Source organism: Chaetodon auriga, chromosome 9, assembly GCF_051107435.1.
Source record: "Chaetodon auriga isolate fChaAug3 chromosome 9, fChaAug3.hap1, whole genome shotgun sequence".
NCBI classification, from domain to species: domain Eukaryota; kingdom Metazoa; phylum Chordata; class Actinopteri; order Chaetodontiformes; family Chaetodontidae; genus Chaetodon; species Chaetodon auriga.
Window position 1 is genome coordinate 3,478,094 of NC_135082.1, and position 13,953 is coordinate 3,492,046.

Consider the following 13,953-nt stretch of genomic DNA (forward strand, 5'->3'; position numbering starts at 1 on the left):
GGAATATATAACCTTTTTTTTTTACTTGTGGCAGGAAAAGAGCTAAAAATAGTTAGCAGCTTAGTTAGCACTGAATAAGTAGTTTTGCAGGTAATTGCTCATAAACCATCAGCCATCAGGCTTCAAGCCATCAAGATGACTTCCATGCATCCTGCTGAGTGCTGTGGTGTGATTAAGTACTTTAAGTACTTTTACGCTATTGAGTACTTTAATTCAAAGTGTGTATGTATAGCAAGCGATGAGCAGAGAACATCTTCCAGTGCGACCTTCACAGTTTGGATTGGGGCATGTCTGCGTCCAGAGCCTTCACCTGTCCAGAGGTCTGAGAGCTGAGAAAGGTGTGGTCCTGATTCAAGTAGGTGGTGATGAACTCTGGGAAATCTCTCTTTAGGACCACCTCCATGAACATGTCTGCCGCTGTGTGTAACTTCTGTCTCTCCCTGAAGAAGATACACACACACACACACACACACACACACACACACACACATACAAGGACAATATAATAGGCTTGTAAAGTTATAGGATGAATGAATGAGTACTCACTGGGTGCTGGGCAGTTACTGGAGTGTCTCACCTATGGCCATTTTCAAATGAGTGGCTAATGTCTCATAAGTGTGAGGTTCACTTGTGAATGTATATAGATATGACTAAATATGACTATAGATGACTAAAAATATTTTTTAATGATACATTTGGTTAACATCCACTCAGGCTTGATCACCGTCACAGTGTTTTCATGCTGCAACCAAATGCATGCAACAAGTGTGAAATTTGACTCTACAGGTCACCTGTAAGCTGTTATATATAGAGGTGAATGACATCAGCTGTGCTGAGAGAGGCTATATTGACATGTTCAGGTTTGAAAATACATTTTTTGCAGATGACACAGCTTCAACTCTCCAGATATCTCTGCATAAGACATTCTACTGAATGCTGACGAGACAAAATGTATTTCTCAAGAACTCATTTGGTGTGTTGTACAGGTGTTCCTCTTGCTTGGCATCTTAGCCTGCCACACCTCCACCAGTGCACACTGGATCAGCTGCAGGCTCGTCACCTGGAGCCTCTATTCACTGATGTCTTCCCCCCACCCCAGTAAATCTCCTGGTGGGGGCGGCAGGGTCCAGTCTCCCCACCACCCTGCAGCTGCCTCTGTAGGCTTGCCCCCGTCATACCACCTGTGCAGAGAAGTTGGATTGCTGATGTACCCACAAAGCCCCTGAATCCAACTTCCACTGCGTGGATGGTTGGTCTCCAGCCAGCCTCACTGCACACTGCTGCCAGTTCTGAACACTTGAGTTACTTCAACTCACGGGCTGCTTGTATCCCCTCCTCCCAAGGGATAGTAAGCTCAATGATGAGGACCTTCTTGGCAGCTGGAGACCACAACACAACATCTGGTCTGACAGTTGTTTGTGTGACCAAGGTTGGGGAAACTAACTGCTTGCCAAGGTCAACACACATTTCCCATGCCTTTCCAGGAGTAAGCAGAGATGTTGTCTTTCCTTCTGCTGGCTTCTGCAGGTTCTCTCCTGGTTTGGCGAAGGAAATGATGGTGACCTGAGGAGTTGTTTACTCCTGCCCTGCACTTCTACAACAGCTCTGGTAGCTTCCTCAGCACCTGGTTGTGCCACCTGAAGCCCTGACAGGATGTGCTGAAGGCCTGTGTTGCTGTTGCCATACAGTGGGAACTTGTCCTTATTCACAAACCACTGGGAGAGATTTCATCTATTGGTCTTACAGAGTAACTGAGCTGTGCTTGCAGAGTTTGCCAGATGTCTGCCCTGCCTCTGCTTATAATGGCCTCCCATGCCCCTTGCTGGCCCTGGGACACTGCCTTAATGAATGAGCACTCCTGCTCCACCTCTGTGACCTCCTCCATGACCACGATCTTCTCCTGCTCCTTTTGGACCAGAACTACACAGGCTCTTCTAAGCTTAGTCCTATCTGTTTGTCCATTTGTCTGTCTGTCCCATCTGTTTGCCAGGTGCTGTGGCTTAGCTGGTTAAAGCGCCTGTCTTGTAAACAGGAGATCCTGGGTTCAACTCCCAGCAGTACCTTACTTTGTCATGTTGGCTTTGGATTATTCCCAAATTTCCCCTATCATCTGATTGTCCTGTACTCTTCCCCTCCTTGTGCTGCTCCCTACTAATGGCTTGGTCCACCTTGGCCTGTGCCCTGTGTGGACATTGACCTTTGCAGTCCTTATTAGCTGGTCCATGGATTCCCTTAGTTTGAGTGTGAGACAGGTCTACCTAACAATGTTTCAGCAGCAACATTATGTGCTGGTGTAGTCTGAGCTGGTAGCACCACAATTTATTTTTGAAGGGAGCTGGCTGCTATCAATCATTGCTTGCTGCCAGCGGCTTCTGTGCCAACTTCCCCATCTGTCTGTCAGAGAGTTCTGATGTGTGTTGCCTCCTGAACCTTTGGATAAATAAGTTCACTGTGATTTCCTCTTCTCCAGTGACATTTCTCACCCCTTTCCTGATCAAAAGACTTAGAAGACTTGATCTTGATTCTTGCCCATTTTGTCAAAAACATTCCCTGTAGAGGATGAATATACAATCCAGTCCGGTGAAACTTTTTCGCCATGTGGCAGAGACACGTCAGTAGATCATTCATGAAGGAGTGAACTTCACCTCCAAAGCCCCCATCACGGATTGAGGCTGGACACTTGCTTTTTGGCTGTGAAAGGCAGCAGGCCCTTGACTGACAGGGACAGTGTGAGCTTCTTCATTGATGTTCCCCTATAAAGCTGGATCTGAGGCCTCGTTAATCCAGCATGATTGTCAGCTGCTGCTGCTACAGCTAGCCTCAGGTTGTGGTGGGCTGCTGCAAGCACTCACAGACAGTCTCTCCTGGAAGACAGTCGCAGTGTTGCACTTGGCTGTTCACATCAAAGCCGACAGAAGTAGTCATGTCAAGAATGACAAAAGAGAGCTGGGAGAGAAGTTCAAACCCTGGCACCTTTCTCACCTCCACACAGCAGGGCAGTCACACTATGAAGTGGGTGTGTGAGTGTTAGGCAGCGTCAGAGCCAGCCTATGATACAACTATGATGGTCACTTGCAAGTAAGTTTAAAATAAAAGGATTTACACCGCTATAAGCTCTAGCTGAAGAACAGCAGTATTTTGACTCAAAACTGCACAGATAGGGGCTGCTGTCAAAAAAACCCAGAAAATATACACTTCTCATAAAAGAGTATGGGATGTATGATTTCCAGAGCAGACCTGGATATATAGTAGAAAAGGAGTGTTCATGGAGTGCCTGCTCACCTAACAGAGTGACAGAGAGTGCTGAGCTCCATCATGACTTCATTGGTGAGGTCAGTCACCAGCCGCCTGCTCACCACCCTGCTGTCATCCTCCAGCTTAGTCTGATGACGGATCCACTGCCACACCTAGCACATACCCACACACATGTTATGTCAAGTTAGTCATAGGTTGTTTCAGCTATACAATGCTGCTTAACAATAAAGTATCCCAAGTGTGAAAAAGGCATGTTCCCCCTGAATGTTGGCATGTCATAATTCTTTTGAAAAACATGCATGCACAACACAAGCCCTATTAAAAGCCCTGAAAACTTATTTTTCAATCAGTTTTAGTCATTTCACATGGCAGATTTCTCTCCTTGTGTTTCCATCTGTGCTCTTCTTACTGGTTTGAGAGGGGCAGAGCTCAATCAATCAATTAACAGGATTCAGGAAGCATGCACTGTCTGAATAGGTTGTATTTGTTATAAGTTTTTCCCCACTGGCATGCTACTAGGAACTGTAACAAAATCAGGGACTGCATCTTTAAGTTTACTAATACAGATCAGTCTGATTTAGCTAAGAACTAGATAAATGGATAAAATAAATCCTATGTGTTGTTGACTTGCTGGGTGCTGAAGTTTAATCATTTAATTCCAAACCTACCTGAGATCTGGAAATCTCTGCTGTGGCTGAGTCTTCAACCTGGCCTCTGTAGAAAAAGTGGCCATTACCTAGGAAACACAGCATGGCGTTAACAGTCTACACAATAAGACTTCATCTTGTGTGCTTCTTAAGATGAGAGGAACAACAGTACGTAAATGTACGTACCTGATAGCCAAGCATTAATAAAGAGGACACCAACTGCAATGTTATACTTCAAACCATAGAGGGTGACTCCTCCCTAAGGAAAAACACATACATGTGAATATATTTTATCATTAGAACCTAATACAGTATGTCCTGTTCTTTTACATAAAGATAACAAGCTCTGTTAATTTCTCAACCTGTGGAAGACTTTGGAGCAATATATTTGACAGCTCCTGCCACCACTCCCATCATGATGCTAAGGGAGGGAATATCTTTTGAAAGAATGCTGTTCATCCCTCCAGTAGAGGTCAACACCCTTGAATGTGAATTCAAGTGATGAGGTCATGAATTTGCATCCAATGGCTAGATCTCAATGAAATGCTTAGTAATGTTAAAATGTTGCAGCTTTGCAAGCTATCTTCTGCAGTTCAGCTCTGGGAAAAGCGATGGACTGACCGCAGGCATGGACAGTAGGTCATCAGGAGCCACAGTGACATCATTTCGAAGTTGGTGAAGCTGGTTATCACCTTCAGTGTGGAGCTTGAAGAGCTTGAGAAGGTGAAGAATCACCATGAACAGAAACAGAAATCATTATTAGCCACTCTGTATGTGTAGGAAGCTCTGAATGGCTCATGATCCAGTGCTTACTTTCTGCATGGGCTCAATCAAACTCAGGTCATATACCATGAAACCGTCCACACCTGCCTTGATCTCTAGCAACTTTAGCCTGTGAGGTGGGAGAAAACAGCGTCACAGCAATCAACATGTTTCAGTCTAAAAAAAGAATGTGACGATCTGTCAGCTCCAGTGTAAATGTACGCTGATGATACTGTATACAACATGCCTCAGTAGCAAGTTTTCTATATTTTCTACATTGTGTATTCATACTGAAGACAGCAAAACTATGACAGAACATTTAGAATTATGTAGTCCAGTTAACAGGTGTGCTTCATCAGAAGTTAATCAGTGGTGTTTCTTGATTTCTTGAAATGTTTGAGACCATCAGTTTTGTTGCACTGAGATGGTGTTTTATATACAATGAAGAGGCCTATTTGTCTACTGTAGTAATCCATGTTATGGTAAGAACAGCTCAAATAGGTAAAGAGAAACAACAGTCCATCATTGCTTTAACATGAAGGTCAGCCAATCTGGAAAATTTGTGCTTTGTGGGACCATCATTTCTTTTTTAACAGGACAATGACCCGAAACACCTCCAGGTTATGTAAGGCCTATTTGACCAAGGAGAGTGATGGAGTGCGGCATCAGATGGCCTTGTCTCCACAGTCACCCAACATAAACCCAGTGGAGACAGTTTGGGATCAGTTGGACCACAGTGAATGAAAAGCAGTGTACAAGTGCTCAGCATATGGAACCTCCTTCAAGACTGTTGAAAAAGCATAGCAGGTCAGTACTTCTTGAAGCTGGCTGACAGAATGTCAGTAGTGTACAAAGCTGTCATTAAGGAAAAAGGTCGCTACTTTGAAGAATTTAAAATATAAAATACACTTTGCTTAATTTACAGATTTTTTTTGCTATGACACAATGCCATAGTTTTGATGTCTCCAGTGTTATTCTACAATGAAGAAAATAATAAAGAAAAACCACTGACTGACGTGTGTCCACACTTTTGACTGGCGCTGTATATAGATTCATATATAAAAACAATTCTACTTTTGCTGAAGAGCTGCCACTTTGGCCAACAAGTGACAATTATGGAATAATGGTAAATGCCTGAATGCAATGTGAGAGGAGTACCAGCAGAGAAGAGGCTAACATCTTACAATTCTTTAATTTGGTACTAATTACAAGGAAAGTATGAATTTCACTCAAAGAAAAGCTCTTTTTACACACAAATACATTTCTTATTCATTTGCTATGGGAAACAACTCTCCATATAAGTTGAATTGTATTCTTGCTGGTAGCCAATTTTTACTCTTTTCATATTCAACTAACCTGCTGTGCTGTGATTAAATGACCATAGGTTATGCTTGCAACGTTGGAATTAATTGATTAAAATATACCAGCCTAATAACTGGTAGTGAGGCTTATAGAGATGTTGTACCATTGCCCAGTAAACTGTGCCTGGATAACCAGAGTGACTGTTTGTAAGGCTATGTTGCTTTTGAGGACTGAGGCAGGGTTAGTGGCTCTGTGACAGACACCACAGCCTCATCACTGAATTTTAATTTCCTGCACTCCAATGTTTTTAGCGTTCAGTCTCATGAACATGTGTGTGTGTGTGTGTGTGAACAGTGATGCTTCTACCTGGTGACAGTCGCCAGCACTCTCCTGTGGGAGTCACTGTGTGGGTCCTGAGGCAGCAGCAGGGCAGCCATGCCTCCTGTGGCCAATGCTCCCCTCCGATGACACGTCTGAACCAACAGGTCCATGTAGCTGCGCAGAAAACGCTTCTCCATGTTGACGTATTTACTGCGGTCGGGCAGCAGGAAGGCTTGTCTGTGACCTGGAAGAGAAACACGTGACCTCTTGAATTCAGCAAGACAGAAATTGTCTCTTTCACCATCACTTCATGTGTCTTTTGTGTATGGTTTGTTTATTAAAGAAGGTCATCATCACTCTCCATCATTTCTATTATATGAACATTAGCTCTGTTTTTACAGCTGGCCCTGGACCCTCCCTCAAGCATTGATTGGGTTCAGAGGCTCAGTCAGAAAACATAGTGTTCAAAGATATGTCAGGAGCAGCTAAAAGTCAGAATGTTTGGCTCACCAAACTTGTTGACAAAGGAGGCTGAATAATCCCAGATGCCACAGTTGAGTCCTGCTGAATGGTCTCGCAGCTCATAGAGAATCTCCTCCATCTCAAATGCTGCTAATACATTTTCAATTAGCACTGTTGCCTTAATGCAGCCCAGTGGCAGGCCCAGCTAGACACACACACACACAAACACACACACACATAAGGGATCATTTCACACAGATAATCTCCAATAATACTATTGGGGATAATCAGGACCTTCATAGATGTTAAAAAGGAAAAAAACGATCATGAAATGGCAATTTACCAGCGCAGTGTGTAGGATTTAATGATGTTCAGCAGTGTGGCTGCAGATTGCAACCAACTGTATACCCTGCGCCTCACCCCTCGCTTTCCAAGGATGTCAGAGAACCTATGTTCACCATGAAACTCATTAACAACACAAAAGACGCTCACTAGAACCAGTCTTTTCTTGGCTACTGTTGAAACATAGAGGTGCAACATGGCGGACTCCATGGAAGAGGACCACACCCTCTGTAGATATAATGAGCTCATTCTAAGGTATGGAGGGCACAGTGATTCTTATTTTCAGGTGAATATGCGCTAATGAAAACATAATTATTAATATTTTATTCCATGTCTGACAATAGATCCCAGAAACTCTTTCACACTGGCCCTTTAAAAAACAGAAAGTAAAATTTCTGCAATAAAAAAGCTGACGCAGAAATGCTCAAAGTGAAACTTTATCAAAGTTTAACCTGCACCTACTGTATCACACTACATCACACCTGCGTCCCTCTCACAAGAGCCTGGGAGGCCTTTTTGGAACTGTGTCACAGTCCTAAACTGGGCTCCCTGTCTGTTCAAATATTTTACTGGCATGGTGTTAACATTCGCACAATTCTCAGCTGCTACAACAGTTAACTGCCCTTCATATCACATCATTTCCAGATCATCATAAAGACCTGGCTTCAATCATTTTCTCATGCCGTGAAGTTGTACTTTGATCCCTGGAGAACAGCCCTCACTGTGCTGTGCTGCCTCAGGTCTGATCAAGTGACTCATACTTGATTTCATTTCATTTCACCATGCAGAAATATCTGATAATAAGGTCCTTATTGGTGAAACCAAATTTCAGTTCATTCTCATCTTTCATTGACAGGCTGCTCTCACCTAAATTTACTACATTTGCTACATTTTCACCTGTTTTCTAAACCTTTTACAAGGACATGGTTTTTGAAATATTCAAGCTTTATCTTTTCTCAAAATCTTACTCTCTCTCCTTCAGTATAGATAGATAAGATATGATCTTTTATAGATAAATAAATGAGATAAAATACAATGAATACAGTTATAAATGAGTGCTTTACTGACAGTCCCTAAAAGATGTCTAACAACTGACTTCTGTGTTTTCTCTTCATTTTTGATTTACAGAGCATATTCTGAGCTGTTGCACAACTACAGAGCGGTTTACTCTCTGAGCTGAATGCTGGCAACTGGTGATACAAACAGTATTAACAGCCTGTGAAAATTCTTTTAATCTGCCCATTTCAAACAACATCTGGGGATTTTTGTGAAAAACTGATAGAAAATGAAAACAGTAAGGACTGCCCTGATTGGCATACACTCATTTCCTGGGGTTTTCTCTCCCTGTCAAAGAGTTGGGGAGTTTTTCCTTCTCTGAATCGAGGGAGGGAGATGGAGGGATTCATATGCTGGACACACTGTGAAGCCTCTGAGGCAATGCTGACTGACATGTGCATGAACACTGACACCTGTGCAGACCTTCTGTTGTGTCCAGACAAATATCTTGTTCCATAGTCTGGCCTCCATGGTGCTCTCCACCTGGAAATCAAGCAGAAACAAGTCCTCTGTGCTCTTCAGTGATTGTGTGTGCATGTGTGTGTGTGTGTGTGTGTGTGTGTGTGTGTGTGTGTGTGTGTGTGTGTGTGTGTGTGTTACTTTTGAGAGGTAGAAAAATGGTCCACTCTTGTTTTCAAACAGTGTCTTTCCACAGTGAAACATGAGGAGTCCAAAGTCAAAGAGAGGACCAGGAGCCTCCTTCCCCTCCACCTGAAAGAAACACAGAACGACAGAGGCTTCCTCTTTATGTTTGGCCTGTAATCTCCTGATTAATCATGTACTAATGCAACCTGTGACACATCAGGAATAATGACAACTCACAAAGTTAGCACAGCACCACTGTTGTCTAATGGTATTCAATTTACATTCAAATGAATGTGAAAGAAGTAGAACCAGTATTATGTTTAATATATTTACTGAAAAATATATTTAAAATGAACTCTCACCAATTAGCCAATAGTTTCAGCACAAGTTGATACACCAGTTTCATCAAACAAGCATTCTTGGGCCAGCAAACAAGTTTGACTATTGTGAGCAATTCCTCCAACATGCTTAAAAAAGTTCCAACAGAGACCAAAAAGAGCATTTCAGTTTGTTTTTGTAATGTCCTTTAAATGTTCTATTTATTCAGGTAATGGTTAAATTAAATGTTCTGTGAAATGTATTTTCCCACACTGCCACCAATAAAATTATTGGGGAGAATTGCTGGAGCCTTTATTCACTGGTTATGCTATTGGCTATAACGCTGTAAAATATCAATTCTAGCATCTTTCAAAGGATTAGGATGGCAGAAGCTTTGTTTGGAGAAAAAGGAGACAATCACAGTATCTAACACATTGTCTTTTATGAAACTACCACTCAGAGTTTTTGAATCCCGGAATACATTTTTTTAATCAGAGTCTGTTCACGTCCATCAAGCCACAGCTGGAGATTTGGATCCAAACCTGAATCCATAAATTAACTGAGTGAAGTCGAGAAAATGCTGTATTACCATCATGTTGTGCTCAACCATGTTCCAGGCACGGGGACGAAGCATCAGCACTGGAGCCTGAGATATGTGTGGAACATCTGTTAACACATGGATGGTGGATGAATGGTGTGGCACATGAGTGTATGTGCACTGTGACTTTTACAGTAATGCAGCTGCACCAACATCAGATTCACTTACTGGGGAACTGGTTATGAACTGCTTTACACACATTATGAATGCCTTTGATCTGGTTGTGATATGTAGGGCAGTTCCCATCATCAAAATCAACCTGTGGAAACCAAAGAGAATATTTCAGTAGAACAGAAAAAACACAACAGAAAAGCTACTTGGGGTTAAAGGTGCCAGTAGAGATGAAAAGAGATGCAGTGACTTTTTCACGATGGAACGTAGTGGACCAGGAATGTTGACAGTCTGAACAGGACGAGGGCCCGAAATCACTCCCTTCACTCATACACAACTCTCTATACCAGACACTCCATAGCTTAGTCAATAGTATCTCATCACTGACAGCTGTAGAGCAGTGCAACTGTAATTTTTGCATCTACAAAATGCAGCACATTGCATCATGGGATTGTTTGCAGGAAGTATGTACACTGGTTTTTTATTCCACTGTGGACTTTTTGAGGGACTACATAGAACATAAAATGACACACTTAAGAATTTGGACACTCAAATAAAACAGCAGACAGTAAGTATAGTGATCTATACAGTGAACAGGTAGTGATTTTAGACACAGCCTAAGAATCCGCAGCCATGGATGAACTCAGGGACCATCGTGCTTTGAACTAAATACTAATGTTAGCATGTTAACATGCTCACACTGACAATGCTAACATGTTGATATGCAGCAGGAGGCCTAAGAGCCACCACGTTCACCACCTTGGTTCAGCATGTTAGCATGCCTGTATGCCAAACACAGTATAATGAGGAACCAAAATGTGTTTGTTTATAAGGTGATCATATGTCAGTGTTGTGTTTTCAGCTTGTTTCACTGCCCCAGTGACAAAAACAAAAACTAGAATAGAAAGGAATTAAGTTTTTATTAATCATTTTTAGCTTTGACATTTTCTTCATGTTAAGACTGTAATCACTTAAAACACTATTTTGTGTGACAGCTCATGTGCTGCTGGTACTACATGTATGGAAAACTGGAATGAACTATTCTTTAGAATTAGAAATGGCTGGTTTTATTCTATATTTTTCTCATTAACAAATCACAAGAAAATGGCAAAACCAATAATGTGTTTGTCCTTTTTAGCTCTTTACATGTCTGTAGTGTTTTGATATTGTTGTTTGGTCACTATACGTTAAAAAAGCTATTTCCAAAAACGGTTGGACAATGTAGCTCTGAGCAATCATTACTCAAATAGGAGGAAATAGTGCATGTCGGCATGTGGTCGTGGGTTGTATGTGGAACTGATCCATTGACTGTTCTTGTGCTGGTCTCGTATGGTCTCAGGAAAATGACAGAGGTGTTACCTGTATGCCTTGTGCTGGTGACAGCAGAGCTTTAATGAAGCGCTGGGTATCGCAGGGAGCCATATCCCCAATATCCACATGTCTTCTCTGGAGCCTTGGCGGGACGGGGAGCACCCGCCATGATGGGTCTCTTCTGATATGTGTGGTACTTTCCAGAAAGCTTGGCAGGTCACCTGAAAGGTCCAAGTGGGCCTTTCTGGACAGTCGGAACCGCAGGACCTGAATAGAGTAGAGAACAGCTGAATTACGCTGAAACAAGAGTTCCATGCATTAACTGAAAAGGGGGTTTGTCAGCTGCCCTACTTCATCCACGTCCTCATCAAATGTGGAGATCAGCTCATGGAGGAAGCAGAGGGAGCTGGTGGTGAAAAGTGCTTCATACTCTGCCTCTAGACCTGAAGGAGGTGGAGACAGCTCCACACGGTCGGGACCCTGTGGACGAAAAGAGTCAACATATGAGAGTCTATGTGATGTGGAGTCATCACAGTTAATCTCTACATTCACGATGTGAATTCATGATAACTTTTGCAAATGTCCTCAGACATGGAGGAATGACAACCAGTAGCACCCGATGCCCCAGGACACAGTAACACAGGGTTGTTTTTTACTTCACTGTAAACACATTGACATGTACACCTTATACTGTAACGTTGTCATGGCAAACGTGTTAGCGAACGGGTCCCTTTTCATGCATTTAATTTAAATGGAGCAACATTAACGTTCATTTGCTGTCGTGTTTGTGTCCACCTGATGAATTTAAAACAAATATTCACTCTCCTTTCACACTCTTTTGGTCTCCACAAACTCCTGAGAAAAATATCTGACTCTTCAGCTGCTAAATGTTCCACTATGTTAACCAGCTGGTCGCAAACCGTGTCTGTCTGCTGTGTGCTGCTGAGCAGGCAGTGCACACTGGGTCTATCTGAGCATTTTCACTGCAAACAGCTGCCTGCTGCGCCTAGAGACAGAGAGCCAAACAGTTAAGTTGTAGTACATGAAACCAATAGAAATAAAAGATGTTAAAATGCCTCGTAGAGCCGAGGGGAGATGCTGAGGCTGGAAGGAAGAAGAGCGTGTCCTCCACTAATCACGGGGTTGGTGGTTCAGTCGCCACCTCCTTCTGTCCACATATAGAGGTATCCCTGGGCAAGACACTGAACACATATTACTGCCGATGGTCAGGCCAGGACCTGAGTCATTGCTCCAGGACCTGAGTCATTGCTTGCTGCCATCAGTGTGTGTGTGAATAGATGTATGACCAGGAAAGCATCCTTCAAAAGCACTTTGGATAAAAAGCATTATTACATTTTAATGTGAAATAAATGAAATATCCCCCAGTAAATGGTTGGATTCCAGCCAGGGACCTTTGCTGCATGTCACACCCCTCTCTCTCCCCTCATTTCCTGTCTGTCTTCTCACTGTCAACTGTTTGATAAATGCACTAAAGAGGCAACACATAATCGAAAAAAAGAGAAAAGGATTATGTTGTGATTAAATTGTGAAGGAGTCTCATGAAAATCATGAAGGTCGTGTGCAGGACAAGCAATTATTGTTAACTTAGTCATCAGAACTTGATAAAGAAAAGGAATGTGTGGAAACGGATCATTATTCATTCATTAATACTGAGACTGATCTGACTCCATAATGAACTACATATTTGTACACCAGTCTAGCTGTTCCATCGACTGACTAATAATCTCAGAATCTCAGACAGGCTGCTGCTTTTAAATCTGTTTGTGTGAATGAGAAGCAGCGAATGGTCCTGAGCAACATTCTCTCAAAAGTTGAAAATGCCCAGCTACGACCCTGCCAATATAATTACTCTTCGATTTAAACAGCTAAAGAGTCTGTACTGCTAATCAGTATTTCAGTTTGACCGCTTCCAAGCTTGTTAAAGCAAAGAAGTGTCTAAAACAGCCCTGAACTATCGCAGGACGCTAAAGATAATGAACTGCGTGAAGTTCAAAGTCATGCGATTGTGCAACACGCTGTTAACGCCTCCTCACATTATGCTTGTTTCCTTCCATCACCCATTATGTTAGAATGATTTCTTTACAGCCCATAAAGTCTATTCAGCCGCAAAAAAACAAAGAAAAAGTAATATGGTGACACTGTACTCACAGACATGTTGGCAGGCGCTCTGTTCATTGTTCACTTGGTAGAAGTGGACTTTGGTTATGGACTTACTTTGGTCACTGTTTGAACAGGAAGATGTTTGTTTGTATGTTGAGTTTAAAGTCTGTACGTGTACATTCTGTACACTGACAATGACGTTCATTTAAGGCTATTTAAACACTGTATGTCATTTATTAACACTTTGGTAAAATAAGTAATGCTGGAGGTATACATGATTTGAAAAATATTTATGATTTCATTTTATTGGTAATAATCAGATGTAACTTGAAAACCTCAAATATGGAATTCAGAATGCTTTTTCCATTCCACAACAGTCCAGTTTGAACCATTCTCATTTAGCACACGTAAGCTTGAAAATAAACAAGCCTTCTCATAGGTTTTCTCAGCACTGTTGAAATGTATGCCCACTCTCCTTCTCTCTCTTTCAATATCTAAATATCTGTTTCTACTGTAGATGCTTTTAGTCAGTATCACACTGCTTCAAGACACATTTGTGTACGCAACTTCTTTTATTTGACAGTTTTTCTTTTTTTTCTGTCCTTCAACGTACCAGGGTCTGGCCTTTCTCAGTCCCGTGCTGACCACAGCCTCCTGCAGTGTTTTAGAGTTTTCCAGCCTTTTTGGTTTATGAGCCCTGAAATTGAAGCAAAATTGTAGCCTTAGTGTGGACATGGGTTGTGAGCAGTGATTTTTCCATCT

At 42.2% G+C, this 13,953-nt stretch overlaps 1 protein-coding gene and 1 non-coding gene across 2 annotated transcripts; one reads left to right on the plus strand and one right to left on the minus strand.

Annotated features, from left to right (window-relative positions):
- Positions 1 to 177: 177 nt before the first annotated feature.
- On the minus strand, positions 178 to 13,245 carry ugl (ureidoglycolate lyase). Its single transcript, XM_076739711.1, has 15 exons — positions 13,240 to 13,245; positions 11,422 to 11,550; positions 11,119 to 11,337; positions 9,817 to 9,907; positions 9,640 to 9,716; positions 8,748 to 8,858; positions 8,571 to 8,630; positions 6,798 to 6,954; positions 6,333 to 6,531; positions 4,716 to 4,794; positions 4,524 to 4,616; positions 4,089 to 4,161; positions 3,924 to 3,991; positions 3,283 to 3,407; positions 178 to 440 (listed from the first exon to the last, which is right to left on the minus strand). The coding sequence occupies exons 1-15, from the start codon at positions 13,243 to 13,245 to the stop codon at positions 269 to 271; spliced, it is 1,659 nt and encodes a 552-aa protein (XP_076595826.1). The 3' UTR covers positions 178 to 268.
- Positions 1,990 to 2,063, plus strand: trnat-ugu (transfer RNA threonine (anticodon UGU)). Its single transcript has one exon. It is a non-coding gene; the product is annotated as a tRNA-Thr (tRNA).
- Positions 13,246 to 13,953: the final 708 nt, after the last annotated feature.

What these genes read in the sequence shown, in the direction of transcription:
- ugl (XM_076739711.1), bottom strand. An exon ending in ACCTACTGTCCATGCCTGCG is followed by an intron (nt 4,162 to 4,523) that starts GTCAGTCCATCG and finishes GTTTTTCCTTAG; the next exon opens with GGAGGAGTCACCCTCTATGG. An exon ending in ACTCTCTGTCACTCTGTTAG is followed by an intron (nt 441 to 3,282) that starts GTGAGCAGGCAC and finishes TATCTTCTTCAG; the next exon opens with GGAGAGACAGAAGTTACACA.